Genomic DNA, 18,286 nt, shown 5'->3' with positions numbered 1-18,286 from the left:
CAATGTTTTTGTTGATGTTAACCTATTTTGATATAATTATTATGAATAAATAAAACTATGCTTTTCTTTTGAACCTGTTAATAGCTATAGTCATATACAAAGAGGCAATTAGCAGGAAACAGGCGTATAAACTTAAGTACCTTGCCCAAAGTCTAATCCAGTTTTCTTAATGTTTGGGGTTTTTTTGGGTTTTTTTTTTTTTTGGGGGGGGGGGGGGGGGGGGGTATGTTGCACATTAACACAGTATAGGTCATATAGTGGCTTTGGAGGAAGACCTCGGGTTTTGTTTGTTTGTTTCATTTTATGCCTTTTCCCAAGAGACTCGCACCTATTGACACCAAACTTTGTGTATGGATAGCTTATATCAAGAGGCAGCTTGGGATTGCTACCCAGGTGTCTGTGATCAAGGTCAAGGTCACTGTTACTAAAATATAAATTCAGTTTCCGCTCAATAACTTGAGTTTGCTTTGACCTATTGACACCAAACTTGGTGTATGGATAGCTTATATCAACAGGCAGCTTAGGATTGCTACCAAGGTGTCTGTGATCAAGGTCAAGGTCACTGTTACTAAAAATAGAAATTCAGTTGCTGCTCTATAACTTAAGTTTGCTTTGGCTTATTGACACCTAACTTGGTGTATGGATAGGTTATATCAAGAGGCAGCTTGGGATTGCTATCCAGGTGTCTGTGATCAAGGTCAAGGTCACTGTTACTAAAAATAGAAATTCAGTTTCTGCTCAATAACTGGAGTTTGCTTTGGCCTAATGACACCAAACTTGATGAATGGGTAGCTTACAATGTTTTTGTTGATATTAACCTATTTTGATATAATTATTATGAATAAATAAAACTATGCTTTTCTTTTGAACCTGTTAATAGCTATAGTCATATACAAAGAGGCAATTAGCAGGAAACAGGCGTATAAACTTAAGTACCTTGCCCAAAGTCTAATCCAGTTTTCTTAATGTTTGGGGTTTTTTTTGGGGGGGGGGGTATGTTGCACATTAACACAGTATAGGTCATATAGTGGCTTTGGAGGAAGACCTCGGGTTTTGTTTGTTTGTTTCATTTTATGCCTTTTCCCAAGAGACTGGCACCTATTGACACCAAACTTTGTGTATGGATAGCTTATATCAAGAGGCAGCTTGGGATTGCTACCCAGGTGTCTGTGATCAAGGTCAAGGTCACTGTTACTAAAAATATAAATTCAGTTTCCGCTCAATAACTTGAGTTTGCTTTGACCTATTGACACCAAACTTGGTGTATGGATAGCTTATATCAAGAGGCAGCTTGGGATTGCTACCAAGGTGTCTGTGATCAAGGTCAAGGTCACTGTTACTAAAAATAGAAATTCAGTTGCTGCTCTATAACTTAAGTTTGCTTTGGCTTATTGACACCTAACTTGGTGTATGGATAGCTTTTATCAAGAGGCAGCTTGGGATTGCTACCCAGGTGTCTGTTATCAAGGTCACTGTTTCTGCTCAGTAACTTGAGTTTGCTTTGGCCTATTGACACCAAACTTGGTGAATGGATAGGTTATATCAAGAGGCAGCTTGGGATTGCTATCCAGGTGTCTGTGATCAAGGTCAATGTCACTGTTACTAAAAATAGAAATTCAGTTTCTGCTCAATAACTTGAGTTTGCTTTGGCCTAATGACACCAAACTTGATGAATGGGTAGCTTATATCAAGAGGCAGCTTGGGATTGCTACCCAGGTGTCTGTGATCAAAGTTAATGTACATGTATTTAGTTTTCATGTTATAACTTGACTTTGCTTTGACCTTTTGACACCAAACTTGCCAAGTGGCAGCTTTGGATTGCCACTAAGATATCTAGGAGCAAGTTTAAGGTCATTTGGTTACAATAGAATTTTAAGTTTCTACTCAATAACTTCAGTGCTTTTTGACCTATTGATTGCTGTCACATCAAAACTTGGTCGTTGAAAACCTGGTTTTCGTCGCATTGCGGCGCTTCTTGTATAGGTTTTTATTTTTCAGCTTTTTAATGTTAAAAAATATTTTTCAGATTTTTAATGTGAAAAAGTACTGTTACCTTTGTAACAAAATAAATATTTTTGTCATATGATTCACTGAGAGTAACAGTAAGAATAACTGGAAAATTGACATTACAAAAAATAATTAGAGGTAATGAGATATTATTTTATAAGAATAAAATAATGTGCCTTGGCTCTGTCTACAATGAAATAATGTGCATAAGCCCTGTCTGTAATGAAATAATGTGCCTTGGGCGTGTCTACAATAGAATAATGTGCCTTTGCCCTGTCTACATTAAAATAATGTGCCTTTGCCTTGTCTACAATGAAATAATGTGCCATGGCTCTGTCTACATTAAAATAATGTGCCATGGCTCTGTCTACATTAAAATAATGTGCCTTGGCCCTGTCTATATTAAAATAATGTGCATTGGCCCGGTATACATTAAAATAATGTACCTCCAGGCACTGTCTACAATAAAATAATGTGCCTTGGCCCTGTCTGTAATGAAATAATGTGACTTGGGCCTGTTTACAATAGAATAATGTGCCTTTGCCCTGTCTACAATTAAATAATGGGCCTTTGCCCTGTCTACATTAAAATAATGTGCCTTGGCCCTGTCTACATTAAAATAATGTGCCTTAGCCCTGTCTACAATAAAATAATGTGCCATGACCCTGTCTTCAATAAAATAATGTGCCTTGGCCCTGTCTACATTAAAATAATGTGCCTTCAGGCACTGTCTACAATGAAATAATGTGCCTTGGCCCTGTTTTCATTAAAATAATGTGCCTTGGCCCTGTATACAATAAAACAATGAGCATTGGCCCTGTCTACATTAAAATAATGTGCCTTTGCCCTGTCTACAATAAAATAATGTGCCTTGGCCCTGTCTACATTAAATAATGTGTCTTGGCCCTACAATAAATAAAATACTGTGCCTCCAGGCACTGTCTACAATAGAATAATGTGCCTTGGCCCCGTCTACATTAAAAATACATTAAAATAATGTGCCTCCAGGCACTGTCTACAATAAAATAATGTGCCTTGGCCTTGTCTACATTAAAAATACATTAAAATAATGTGCCTCCAGGCACTGTCTACAATAGAATAATGTGCCTTGGCCTTGTCTACATTAAAAATACATTAAAATAATGTGCCTCCAGGCACTGTCTACAATAAAATAATGTGCCTTGGCCTTGTCTACATTAAAAATACATTAAAATAATGTGCCTCCAGGCATTGTCTACAATAAAATAATGTGCCTTGGCCTTGTCTACATTAAAGTAATGTGCCTTTGCCCTGTGTACAATAAAATAATGTGCCTTGGCCCTGTCTACAATAAAATAATGTGCCTTGGCCTTGTCTACATTAAAGTAATGTGCCTTTGCCCTATGTACAATAAAATAATGTGCCTTGGCCCTGTCTACAATAAAATAATGTGCTTTGGCCTTGCCTACATTAAAGTAATGTGCCTTTGCCCTGTGTACAATAAAATAATGTGCCTTGGCCCTGTCTACAATAAAATAAATGTGCCTTGGCCCTGTCAACAACAAAGTTAACATTTTGTGGTATATCCATGTACATGTAATCAAAGGTGACAGTCATATCTTGACTTACAGTTTGAAAAAAAAACAGAACTAAGAAGAATATTATTTCGTCTGCAAGAAAAGCAAATTATATTCCTTTAATCTATTACATCATGTTTGAGTAATGAATATTTTCTGTATTTTGTCAAATTTCCCAGTCTTGGTCAGATCAAATACCAGTAATGATTAAACATAGAAAAAAATATTGTCATGTCGCTGCATATTTCCTATGTGAATATTATATAAAAGTAGAGAGAGAGAGGAAAAGAAGATGATTTTACATCAGGGACAAAGATGACAACTGACTGATACATGATGTATCATTAAGCTGCATCGGCCTGCCTTAGATTTCCACACATTTTAACCCTTTGCCATGCTAAATATTTTGTCCATCTTTCAACCTGAACAAAACCATTTGTCATATTTAGAGAAAATTTTAAAATATGTACTGATTGAATAGCAAACCGTAATAATAATTGGCAGATTTGTCTCGGCCTATCTTGCAGGTCTGCTCTGGTCGCATTGGTATATATATGCAGTTTTTCGCACTGGCAGGGTTGAAATTTAAGTGGATTGGTCTACAGTGAGCAAATTTTCCAAAACTTTTTCAACTATTGATAAAAACAATAGAAATGTATCATTTGGATATTATTATAAAATATTGTTTTTAAGTTCTATGTCTTTTACTTTGAACATTTATTATGATTAATAATAATACATGACTGTATTTTGATCTAGAACTATTATCTGCTGTATAAATATTATGTGGTATCACACTTGCCAACAACATTCATATAAGTGTTTCATGCTTGCTGTTATGTTTTATAGCAGATATTGTCAATAGAATTATTCATGGTGTTAAAGACTTTCAGTTATAGACCAATTCTCTTCATTAAGCTTCAACAAGACAATTTGTATGGTTATAATAATTATAATAAATAATTTTATCTTAATTTGCTCCTTTTGATCTTATTATGTTGTATATAATTTCATATACACTGAGTATATGCTTGTACTAATTAGTCCTTAATTAACACATTATAATATATTTCATGATACACAGTTTGATTTAAATATTGAATTCATCTCTCCCGTTATTGAAACACTGTTGTTCACTGTTTATATGGCCCTTCAAAATGCATTCTTTACAATATTTTTTTAAACTAGCAATTTGAATGAATAGATGTAGAGAGTAAAGGTGAACTTTTCACCTGCCAATTTACTACAATTTAAATATTTCCTTTCATTGATGATCATAATGTCCATACAGCTCATTAGTGTACTCACATGCCATTTCTATTTTTATTATTTTAGGCCAAGCATATTTTGCCTCTTGACTGTTTTAACTTTTTTTTACATAAAATAAGGATAAAATCTTTTTCATTAGTCACTATATAAAGTAAAGTTTAAATATTTTTTGTTGGTCACTGTATAGAGTGAAGTATAAATATTTTTCATTAGTCACTATGTAAAGTGAAGTATAAATATTTTTTTGTTACTCACTATATAAAGTGAAGTATAAATTTTTTTCATTAGTCACTATATAAAGTGAAGTAAAGGCTGTTCAGTTAGTGCATTTTTTAATGTTAAATTCGAGATTAGACAAATTAAAAGCAGATTAAGCCCAACATGATAAATCAATGCAACAGAGTCTTGATAGGTTTTATAGCCTATTGATTAGGAATTCTTAGGTATTTTTCTTATCCTTATGTGGAGCAGTGGTTTAATTAGGACATTTCCTGATGGATTTTGTAGATTTACCATATATATAGGTTGATATATTTGTACAATTATGATTAATTCTTATGATAAAGTGTTCATTTTTCATTCTTTTAGAAAAATAACAACAACTTGACAAATGATCAATAACCAAATATTCATCTATTGCTTTCCTCCCTCTGATTGAAGCTTTCAAAACACACCAGTGGTCCTAATTCACCAACTGCCGAAGAATAAGGGAGGAAAAAATGACCACTTTTATCTTGACATGGTCATTTGATGTTATTGAATTCTAAATTGTCACAGTCCTGTTGTGATCATAATTATACCAATATTTCCAACATGACATTATTTGTACCAAAATGAACCACTTTATAAAGAGATTGAGAAGCTGTACAAAAACAACCCCTCAACAATTAATTACAGAAATTATAAATAAGATTGATTTCTGAATGAAAAACAGTAGACTGCACTTCCTATCTTTTGTCAGTTGTATCCATTTAATTGTCAGATAAAATCAAAACAATTATGAGTTTGATATTAAAATAATGTCATTTTGAACGGGTTCATTCATGCAAATCATTAAAAAAATTGAAACAGTAATATTGCATAGAGAATGTTACATTATTCTCTGCCTTAAAACAAGGTAGATATGTACAGGTTTTAATTAAAGGAGAAGATAAAAATCAGACTAAATAAGTTGAGCAATTGATTAAAATTAACTGTATTAGCCCTAATGATTATAGGAAGGTGGAAAGATGAATGATTTATCATAAGCCCAATGAAGATGGGCGAGTTTGTTATGAGCCCTTGATAGGGAGTCTTAAAAAAGTGTTATTTGTCAGAAAGCCATTACGGTAATGGGCTGATTTATTTTAAGCCCAAGAAACGAGGGAGTGAGGTGTGTGTTTGGGGGTGGGGGAGGGTTTCGGAAATAAATGTCATAAGCCCATGATAAGTGAGCATATATTAGAAGCACATAGAAAGAAAAAGCATGCTGTAAAAGATTCTATCAAGGGCATTGTAACAAGGGTTTGAATCTTGTTCATCAAAATGTTCATCAGAGGTTTTTCAATTTTTTTTAATTGCTAATATTCAGTGGACATTTTTCCAATCTTTCAGTTATTATACAATCTGTAAAACTTTATATTTTGTTAATCTTAAATGTGCAAAAGGCTATGTAACCCTTGACATTTAAAGGCTTTAAGGTTTTATGTATTGCCAGACAAGATAGAGCAAAATATTAATAATCCTCAATTTATGTAATTTCAGACTTTCTAGAATGTCATGTTACCTATGCACTGTCTTGTGTTTTCAGACAGTAAAGAATGTTTTGAAAGACAGACCATTTTATGTATTGTCTGGTTTCATAGAATGCAGTTCTGCAACATAATGTTATATTTATGAATTTACAATTCATATTTATATATATATAATGTATATATATTATATTTTCAATCCCTTTGTAGTGTTGTTAGAGTGGAGGTCTGTTTGAAAGAATCATTATCTACATGTATTTCACATTCTTTGCAATTAAGGGCTTGTCTTTATGATGTTTCACATTCCCTATAAATTTAAATAGATTTAACCTGCTATATTTTTCTGCATCAAATTATCCTATTTGATTTTCTCTGGGGTTTTAAGGCTATTGATAGAATTATCCTATTTGATTGTCTTTGTATTTGCAGGTTATTGATAGAATTATCCTATTACATTTCTTCTGTATTTCAGACTTGACAGAATTATCTGATTCCCTGTGTTTTTTAGGCTATTGATAGAAAAATCCTATTTGATTTTTTCTGAATTTTAGCTATTGGTAGAATTATCCTGCTTGATTTTATGTTGTTTTTTTTTCCAGACAATTGAAATTTTTTTTATCTAATTCGATTTTTTTTTTGCATTTACAAGGCACGTGATAGAATAATCCTATTTGATTTTCTCTGTATTTTTAGGCTGTTGATAGAGCTATTCTGCTTGATTTTCCCTCTTGTTTTTTCAGGCTATTGAAAGAATTAGACAATTTGATTTCCTCTGTATTTTCAGCCTTAATAATGTTATCCTAATTGATTTTTCGTTGATAACATCCTATATGATTTTCTCTGTATTTTCAGGCTTGATAGAATGTCCTGTAACCCTGTACATCTCGTTCCTCTTCCATACACTTGTCTACATACCAGGTAAGAAACTTTTCATGTACCTGTTTAAAGAGAGCTTTTATTTTAGCTTTACCAGTCAGGTTATTTGTTTTCATATCATTTGACATTGTGTTCTTTATGGTGGCTGATTTCTGCCATTTCATGTCATTGTGTCTTTGCCTCAAAATGCAAAAGGCGAAGACAGGACAACACAGAATATATAGGGTGCCGTTGCAAAGATTTCTACCCACCGACATGATAATTTTACAGAAAAAAGATCTTGCGCCTTTACCCATTCAAGTATCTTAATTTCGTCTAAAATATATTGTGTCTTTGTGTCGGTGCCCTCAAAAGTTGAGGGGAAAGACACTATAAATGAGCATATTATTGTGTTTTAGCAAGGGCCAAGACATGAAATGGCAGAAATCAACTGACTTCTTGAGTGGGTTTGGTGGCATACAACACCACAATGGACCTTTCCGGTTTTTTCATAGCGGAACATTTAGCCACACCTTTTCCATTCAATGCTTTGTCAACTGCTCACAAACAGTATCACAAACATAACCATGCAAACCAGGTCAACCAGTGACTATGTATTATCTCATTGTAGCAATTGGATAACAAGTTAGCCAATTTACATAAAACTGTAAACACAGAAAGGTCCATTTTTTTGCTCTGGATTGTCATATGTGTGTATTGGACCATATTTTGTACCAAAATTTAATGTTCAGGTGATTATTATAAATTGCAGGTAGGCATATCAATTATTTTTTCACTTTCTTGGATAAAATATAGGCCACGGGCTAAAAGAAGTTACGCCACTGCTTTTTATGGCATGGTCAAAAACCAAAACCTCCCGACTTGCTTCTTTACTACTTATAAGATATGCAAATTAGCTTTAAACCAAGACAGTGATAGAAAAAAAAATGACTTATCAAAAAGTTTAGAATATGTTTTATGTCAGACTGTGTCAAAAAAGGAGACTAAACTCTCAAATTTTGTAAAACATTCAGGAATTAATATGTGCTTATAACAATAATTAATGGTGTTAGTGCAAATGTAATACAAATATGCATTTCTTAAAAGATATAATTGTACTGGGGAACAATATATTTATGTATTAAATATGCAATATATTTCAGATAGATACATTTTGTTGTATAATAAACTTGGTGCTTAGAAACATAGATAATGGTATAAGTGTCTAGTATTCACAATGCAGTGAAATAGATTATAGTATTGTTTTATTTTCGGTGAATTTTTGTGTGCATTTCAGAAAATGTGTTACAGTTTGTTTATTATTCTGACTAATGTAAACAAGTCCCAAGTGGGAAGAAGATATTGATATAATTCACTCTTAAGCATAATGAATGGTGTCATTTATTTTGATTTTTTGCAGGTTTTTGTTTCAAAGGTCATCTTGATAAGTGTTATAATGCAAATGTATGGCAATATTCTCATGTCATTTGGTATTTTTGTAACATTTGAATCTATTGTTTTTGACAAAAATGAAAGGAAAAAAGGAAGAAAAAGGAAATGCAATTTGAAGTGTCATATTGTAATGATATTACACTTGCAGTTCTTGTAGGACTCAAGTCATAGCAACAGGCATGAAAATATTTCTGTCAAGTTGTCCCTATGATGAACCAACATTTGTTGGATTGGCCACCCTAAGTGGAAAACAATTAAAGCAACTGCAAATTTCAATATAGGAGTCTTAATTTGTTTGCTGTACGATTGTATTGACATCTGTTGCACATAATTGTTGTTAATTCAAATTATTCAATTAAACTGATTAGGAAATTTTCCAATTAACTTAAGCATTTTGCCTGTTAATTTGCATAATATTGACCAGTTAAACTAGGAGACAATTACATGGTTTATCACATAAACCATTGCACAGGAGTGTACTTAAGCCATTTAAATAAAAAAGGATATTACTGTAATGTAATAACAATTTGATGTAATGTCAAGTAGTATAAAAGCGTGCTAAAGTCAGCATTTACACTAAAGGCGGGTGAATGCGAAACAACTCCTTTTTAACTGTAAAGTGTTCTGATTATTTTGGGTATATGAAAAAAATATTTGTGTATATTCATTACTTAAAAATTTATTGAACTCATAATTATTACTCATCGAATGAAACAATATTATGCGAGCTTATTATGATTTTATTCAACTTGTTCAATAAATTTAGTTTTAAGTGTACACTCATTCAATATCCTATTTATCCTATAAACTTCATACAAGATAATGCTCCAGTGGTCCAATACATCATCAATACATATGCAATATGCAACATTATGGTCAAACCTATATTGAGATACATATTGCTATACATCAAACAGGCAAAAGCTACTGTTAATTTTCTTAAATATTAAAAGCTGAACAAACTATTAATTGTACATTTATTTAAACTGGTATTTTGATAGATTTACACATCATTATCCATTAATATTTTTTGTAAAGTTGACCATCTTATCCACAAATGGAAGAAGGTATATAGGCCATGTGCAATAGAGATACTAAGAAACTCGGCAAATACATGTTTTCCCCCATTTAATCCCAAGGTACTAACAAATTCAGGTTACAACTTAGTAAATACATGTATTTTGATTATAAGAGCAATATTCTGATCTGTAATACACAATGAAGCTGAATAGATTGTTTGTGTCCCGGATTTCATTAGGAAAACCCATATTTGCTAAGTTCTGGATAACATCTTTTATGGATAATTCTGTTACTTATTTAATGAAATTTAAATAGGAAAAACCCATATTTGCTAAGTTTCCAGATAACATCTTCTTAGGATAATTATATTTCTTATTTTGTGATATTTAAGAGTTACAAATAGCACATGACATTTCTTCTCTTTCACTTTGTGTTTACTTTCAAAATGTAATAATTTCGGACACTAATGAATCAAATACCTTGTAGGCTTCATTCCACATTTGGATTGTCTTGGATGCTATGCACTTATCTAGAAAATCTGTGCTTAAGGTTATTTAGAACTTCTGGCATATTTTAAGCATGTTATGGTTTCAGGTACTGAAAGAGGAGCTAGTTGTCTGCTTTAAGATAAAGGAGAGATATTTTAGGAAGTTCTGAGACAAAAATGTACTTTCCTACTTTGGAATAATACATCTTTACCTGGAGGTTGCTTTATAGAGAAAGATAGTCTTTTGGTTTCCTATTTGACCTTCAGACATAATTTGAAGTTTGTTACATTTGAAGTAAAGTATTTCTCTTCATAAAACTGAAAAACGTTTTCGCTGAAATTAAAAAGCAATTTTATTTTTCTGTGTTACTACATCATGAGCATGATTGCTTGAAAGGGCCTGTCCTAATGAAGTTTTTAAGGGAAGTAACAATGGTTACATTTCTGTTGACAGAACTTCAGGGGAGACTACTTATATGAGACCAATAAAATTATGGTAATTAAGGCCATAAGGCAACAATGAAATAATGGAGGACACACGCTTATTTCTCTCTCAATATTTCGTTTTGTTTTGTAACATATAATCCTTTAGTCTTAGAATTTATCCTATCCAAGTGTCATATATATGATGTTTTACAACAAATCAAGATGGAATTGAAAATTCACAGTCAATCTAGAAAATATAACCTAAAATGCTAGAGGTGTAATTCTTTGTATTAAAGAGATTATACTCTTTTATTTTCCAGAATGATAAAATTGAAGGAATTTAAACTCGCTATAATGTTTTCCATGTTGACTTTAATGACAAATTATATTAAGTTGATATTCAGTGGATGTCTTAATTCCATGGTTTCTTAAGTTTTAACTGCATTAAATTCAATTTAAGACCAGGCAAGTGTGATCATGAATACCTTAAATGTGTGAATTTTAATTTGATTCTTGTGTCAATAACCCAGCCGAACAAAATCCTTACAGCATTCAATTGAAATAAAAGTCTTATCATTTCTACCAAATCTTACCTCAAGGCTTAAAAGATATTGAATAAAATGCTGTATAATTTTCAGGGTTTTATGATTTTTTGTTGATTTTTGTTGTTTTTGTTGTTTTAACTCACATTAGACTTTTAAAATTTGAAGGTAATGTTTCTTGCTGCAAACAAATGGATTTCAAAGTCAATGGTTTAAAGTGGCAATTACTGTAAAAAACTACTCTTATTAACCACTGTCTTAATGCTTTTTAAGGTTTTAAGATTTGGTTTAGTTTTCACCTCACCTAAGCATAAAATTACTGTGAGCAATGGTAGCCATCTGTACATGGACTTGTATAGTTTTCAGCTCACCTAAGCATAAAAGTGCTCAATGTCAGCCATCTGTACATGGACTTGTATAGTTGAAAGCTTCTTCTGTAAAACTGTATTGTTGTATGTAAGCAATTGCCACAGGTGGAGGGCGACTGGCCAGGCCAGCCTACTGGTCCTGGCAGGATGACATGACTCTATACTGCTGGCTCACTAACTTCAAGTTTTCATCATGATATCATTCTGCAAATTGATAATGGACACTTTCAGAACTTGAACTTGGAAAAGTCTGTGACATTAATAAAAGCAGCTTTGTTGTAAAACAGGTTGGTTTGGTCCACACAATTAGCCAATGGTTTATTCCTTGTCCTTACATTTTACGTAATTATTATAGAAAATAGAAAGGAATAACAGAAACTAATGATTTTATATAGCACTGTATTCTTGTAGTAGCTTAAGAATTTACAACTTTATTCATAATAGTGGAATGTTCTCATTCAAGTATGTGACTCATTGCACACTTAAGAGGGAACAGGATGACATTTTCCAGTTTTATGCAATTAATTTCTGGAACAGGCTTAAAAAGAAGCTTTTCTTCCGTAGGTTTTCTCAGGTTTTGGTCTTATGTTGTAGTTAACAACCTTTAGAGTATCATGGAAAGAAAGGCTAAGTACAGGTTAGTGTTTATTAGTAAGCAATTGCAAAATTAAATTGTTCAAGAACTGAACGGCTGTCATAAATGTTCATTAATTAACACTAACTAATTTAGTGTATGAAATTATTTTTATAAACAGTTGATTTACTAGAATGATTAACAGTTTGCCGATTTACCAAAGTAAATGTGTTACTATTTATTTGAAATACTGCAATCCTGTTGGACAAAAATAATTTCCAACACTAACCAAAGTAAATGTGTCACTATTCATTTTAAATACTGCATTCCTATTGGACGAAAAATAATTTTAAACACAAACAATCATTAGAGAAAAGCAGGAAACAAATTTTATTTATTCTTTCTCATGAATCTTTTGTATGACAGATAAATCTAGATCTTCCTTAGAATGTAGTTTGTTGTTTGAAGGAGAATTAAATGAACTTAATTTATTTTACATTTATACTTTGGTCTTTTCAATGTAAATTCAGTATGCCACAATTTATAAAAGACATCTGAAAACTTTACAATTAAGTTAATTTTCTGTTCCTCATGGGGATTTTCTGATATAGATTCAAGGCCATAACAAATCACAATTATTTTCTAAGCAAATAATAATTTGACTGCGCTGTTTTACCTTTCATTTTGAATAAATCTTTTCTGCCTGAAATCAGATTATGTTAAAGCTGCCTAGTCAGAAATCTCTTGATACTCAAAGCATCATGGGTTAATTGCTTGATGCATATATAAGGAGATTTTCTCGTCAATATTGAACACAATGATTGTTTTCAACAGGCTTATTTAAGTGTTTCAATAAAACAGTTCTATGATCTGAAAATGTTGTTTTTTTTTTGTTGTGACAATATGGCATCGTTTTATAGAAATTAAATTCTTTTGACTTTTGTGGCATAAGTTAACTTTTATATTTTGTTTTAGAATGAGTCACATGCTTTTCATGACAAAGTTATCAATCACAGGGTTCCTTTTGGTAACTGCTTGGTCTGTATTTATACATATAGACCATTGATGCCTTTTGATAGCTTGCTGATCATATACCTGTGGTCAGGTTGATAGATGTCAATTCTTTCTTTATTTATTTAAGCATGATTCTGTAGAAAGTTTTCAGCTTATTTGAATCATTCGCAAATCCATTTCTTTAACATACCGTAAAATTCCTATTAAACGCCCCCAGGGGCTAAACATTTTCCAAAAGGGGAGCTATTATTACAACACGTTTTTCCTAAATCCAAAAATCATTGAAAATACATTTAGTGTAACATGGGTTGGTAATAATAAACATTAAAATGTGTTAAGATTTTAAAGTTCATGTGATACATTTTTGTGTTTACTATGAAATAAAATGGATTCTGAAGGATTTGAATAAAATTACGGATTTATTAAAGAGTTCGATCACCACTCATGAGCAGATTTTTTTCCATATCAAAAAGCCTGGGGGGGCTTTTATTAGGGGAGGGGCGTTTATTAGGAATTTTACGGAAACCAGTACTGGTGTTATATGAGGAGACATGGTTGTGACCCCAGTAGGACATGAACCCTTGGTCCTGGGGTTGAGAGGCAGATACCTTAACCTTTATTATTCCCTTAGAGCTTTTTTACTGTTCATCTGGCATATAAAAGATTGATAGTTCTATTTTGGTGCCAGAATGTTCCAGATAAATTATACAAAAGAGCCCATGGGTATCTTCCTCTGACATAGAAGCTGAAAATTAAGGCAAGCTGTAATACCCAATGAAAAAAAAAAGATACTGAAAAAAGGGACCTGTAAACATATGCATTTCTAAATACCACAGAAAGGCTATTAAATTGGATCATTAATTGGCTATAAAAGGTGTCTGATGACTGCAGTTTCATCATGACCCTCCTGTTATAACTGCTGAATAATTAACCAGTTAGCATTTTTTCCCCTACTAGAAGCACATTGATGGTGGTCTGTGAACAGACAGGGGAAATAAAATGGGAACTTAATTATTCAAAGGTTATTGTTGAGCAGCATTCATTAGATGTGGTAATAGATACTAAATGGGATCATTGTAATGTTATGAGAGAAATGAATTTCACATAAAACAAGCCACCTATGTTGAATCATTTGGACATTTTTTGTTACAGATATTTTAAGCTGCTACCATTGTTGTTATGAGACATTGGAATAGGATTTGATGGATTGGACAAATTAAAATGGGAAATAACTCAAATATTCATTATAGTGTTTCTTTAAGCAACATGGTCTAAATACCTTTACTTCTTGTCCAAACATGTAGTGCCTATAGTTAGCACAAAGAGTGTCTGTAGTTAGTCTAAGGAGTGCTTTAGTAAGCCCCAAGTGCCTTTGGGAAGCCATATTAGTGCATTTTGGTTTGTCCAAAGAATGCCTGTGGTAAGCAAGCGAGTACCTGTTGTGAGACCTTTGATTTGAGCTTAATGAGTGCCTTTGGTTAGTCCAAAGAGTGCCTGTGGTAAGGGAGTTACTGTGGTTAGCGAGTACCTATGGTTAGCCCAAAGAGTGACTGTGGTAAGCCAAAAAGGTGCCTGTGATTAGCAAGTACCTGTGGTAAGCCCTATGAGTGCCTTTGGTTAGTCCAAAAAGTGCCTATGGTTAGTGAGTACCAGTAGTAAGCCCTATGAGTGCCTTTGGTTAGTCCAAAGAGTGTCTTTCGCTATTGAGTACCCATGGTAAGCCCTATGAGTGCCATTGGTTAGTCCAAAGAGTGTCTGTGGTTAGCAAGTACCAGTGGTAAGCCCTACGAGTGCCAATGGTTAGTCCAAAGAGTGCCTGTGGTTTGAGAGTACCCGTGGTAAGCCCTATGAGTGCCTTTGGTTAGTCCAAAGAGTGCCTTTTGTAGTGAGTAGCAGTGGTAAGCCCTATGAGTGCCTTTGGTTAGTCCAAAGAGTGCCTATGGTAAGTGAGTACCAGTAGTAAGCCCTATGAGTGCATTTGGTTAGTCCAAAGAGTGCCTGTGGTTAGTGAGTACCAATGATAAGCCCTATGAGTGCCTTTGGTTAGCCCAAAAAGTGCCTGTGACTAGCGAGTTACTGTGGTTAGGGAGTACCTATGGTTAGCCCAAAGAGTGACTGTTGTAAGCCAAAAAGGTGCCTGTGATTAGCAAGTACCCGTGGTAAGCCCTATGAGTGCCTTTGGTTAGTCCAAAGAGTGTCTGTGGTTAGCAAGTACCAGTAGTAAGCCCTATGAGTGCCTTTATTTAGTCCAAAGAGTGCCTGTGGTTATTGAGTACCCGTGGTAAGCCCTATGAGTGTCATTGGTTAGTCCAAAGAGTGTCTGTGGTTAGCATGTACCAGTGGTAAGCCCTACGAGTGCCAATGGTTAGTCCAAAGAGTGCCTGTGGTTTGAGAGTACCTGTGGTAAGCCCTATGAGTGCCTTTGGTTAGTCCAAAGAGTGCCTTTGGTAGTGAGTAGCCGTGGTAAGCCCTATGAGTGCCTTTGGTTAGTCCAAAGAGTGCCTGTGGTAAGTGAGTACCAGTAGTAAGCCCTATGAGTGCCTTTGGTTAGTCCAAAGAGTGCCTGTGGTTAGTGAGTACCAAATGATAAGCCCTATGAGTGCCTTTGGTTAGCCCTAAGAGTGCCTGTGATTAGCGAGTACCTGTGGTAAGCCCTATGAGTGCCTTTGGTTGGTCCAAAGAGTGCCTGTGGTAAGTGAGTACCAGAAGTAAGCCCTATGAGTGTCTTTGGTTAGTTAGTACCCATGGTAAGCCCTATGAGTGCCTTTGGTTAGTCCAAAGAGTGCCTGTGGTTAGTGAATACCCGTGGTAAGCCCTATAAGTGCCTTTGGTTAGTCCAAAGAGTGCCTGTGGTTAGCAAGTACCCGTGGTAAGCCCTATGAGTGCCTTGGTTAGTTCAAAGAGTGCCTGTGGTTAGTGAGTACCAGAAGTACGCTCTATGAGTGCCATTGGTTAGTCCAAAGAGTGCCTGTGGTTAGCAAGTATCAGTGGTAAGCGTAATGAGTGCCTTTGATTAGTCCAAAGTGTGCCTGTGGTTGAGCAAGTACCTGTGGTAAGCCCTATGTGTGCCCTTTAATATTTTGGTTAGACTTAAGAGTGCCTTTGATTAGCCCTTTGAATGCCTTTGGTTCATTAAATATCAAGTTCTGCTCATAGATTCCATATTTACACATACAATTATTCTTTTTAAAATCAATTTTGATGTATTACATCATTATGTTTCTGCCTCTATTATTTTTTTTTTATAAACATATCTATTTTCATTTTAGAAATATTTGACATAATCTGGCGGCATGTGCCATTAAGGAGATATTTGAAAATTGCAAATTTGTCGAATGATGGGATCATGCAATTATTGGATGCTTTATACTCAGGGAGATATATTATATATATAGTTCTTCATTTAATAGATTCTTAGTTTATCCATTCTTAAGGAAATCCTTCCAGTCAGATTTCTACAGATACCGGCATTGGGAAAATCTGATAAAGCTGTAAATCATTATTGATTTTAAATTTGCTAGAACATGAACTAAATTATTTAAGATAAAAGTATTTTAAAAAGAAAAAAGAAAAAAAATAGTAGGCTGTTGTATGCGTTGCTGTAGGACCATGGTTATGTCAACAGAAAGCTCTTAATACTTAAGATACTTGATTTTTAGTACAATACTTAGCCCTATTGAGTGAAAAGGGTTAAAAAGCTTTTTTTATTTTTGGTTCATTTGCATGTCAATTAAAATGATTGTTCCTGTAAAACTGGTCTGAAATTTTGCCTCTAGATCGTCATCAAATAGTACATAAATCTCAAAAAAAAAAAAAAAAAAATAAAAAAATCCAGTCCTTTCATGTAAGAAAAAGTGGAGTCCCTTTAATGGCTTTTTTCTTTGTCAACACTGTGAATATAAATTATACATTTGTACATTTTGTATTTTTTTGCCACCAATACTTTTGGTCGGGACACAAACAAAACTAAACAAACATGTATGTTTACAATGGTATTAACAGCAATTTCCAATGTAACTTTTTATGTATCTTCTCCATTGTTTCCTGAGAAACTCAATATCTCTCTTTTTTCCACAGTTGGTTATTGAAACAATTGCTTTATTTGGATACTTCCTTAAGCCGATTTTATTCAGGGAATCTTATAAAGTAGTAAAACAATAGCTCAGTCGGCAATAAGCTTCTTGTATTGGACATTGAGAATGTGTAAATAGCTTACATACACTTGGTATGTTTCTATACAGCACATTTTATCCTGAAATAAGGCTTCACAGAATCCTTGCGTAAACAAAGCATGGATTCATCAGGATTTCGGGTAAAGCTCAGACATGTGTACTTTTTTAGACGGAAAATGTTCTGAAATTATTTTTTTATGCCACCGCAGCATCTGCGATGCGGTGGCATATAGCGATTCACCTGTGTGTGTGTGTGTTTGTGTGTGTGTTTGTGTGTGTGTTATATAGATTATATAGTGAACTTAAAAAATCTTCTTGTGAAAAACCACTAGTCCAATTTCAACCAAACTTGGCAGGATTGTTCCATGGGTGAAGGGCTTCCAAAGTTGTTCAAAGAATTTCATTCCCTGCAGAAATCTGGTTGCCATGGCAACCAAAAGTAATTATAAGAATAAATTTAAAAAATCTTCTTGTAAAGACCCAAAAGGCCTAGAGCTTAGATATTTTGCATAAGGCATTGTCTGGTAGACCTCTAACAAGATTGTTCAAATTATAGCCCTGGGGTCAAAATTGGCCCCGCCCCGGGGGTCATTGATTTTCACTATGTACATATAGTAAAAACTTAAAATACCTTCTTGTAAAAACCCAAAAGGATTAGAGCTTAGATATTTTGCATAAGGCATCGTCTGGTAGACCCTTACCAAGATTGTTCAAATTATAGCCCTTGGGTCAAAATCAGCCCCGCCCCGGGGTCATTGATTTTCACTATATGTACATATAGTAAAAACTTAAAACACCTTCTTGTAAAGACTCA

The 18,286-nt window shown here is 33.7% G+C and overlaps 1 protein-coding gene across 3 annotated transcripts in view; it reads left to right on the top strand.

Moving 5' to 3' along the window:
• LOC132745946 (uncharacterized) overlaps positions 1-18,286 on the top strand; it is a 266,554-nt gene that overhangs the window by 29,510 nt on the left and 218,758 nt on the right. For all 3 annotated transcript variants that reach the window (XM_060734964.1, XM_060734965.1, XM_060734966.1), the window contains exon 2: positions 7,415-7,480. In XM_060734964.1, the coding sequence (XP_060590947.1) occupies positions 7,415-7,480 (66 nt within the window). The remainder of the gene's footprint in view (positions 1-7,414; positions 7,481-18,286) is intronic.

This window comes from Ruditapes philippinarum, unplaced genomic scaffold (assembly GCF_026571515.1).
Source record: "Ruditapes philippinarum isolate M1 unplaced genomic scaffold, ASM2657151v2 ctg878_1_1_1_1, whole genome shotgun sequence".
NCBI classification, from domain to species: domain Eukaryota; kingdom Metazoa; phylum Mollusca; class Bivalvia; order Venerida; family Veneridae; genus Ruditapes; species Ruditapes philippinarum.
The sequence above is the reverse complement of the archived record's forward strand: the minus strand, read 5'-3'. Positions and strand labels throughout refer to the sequence as shown.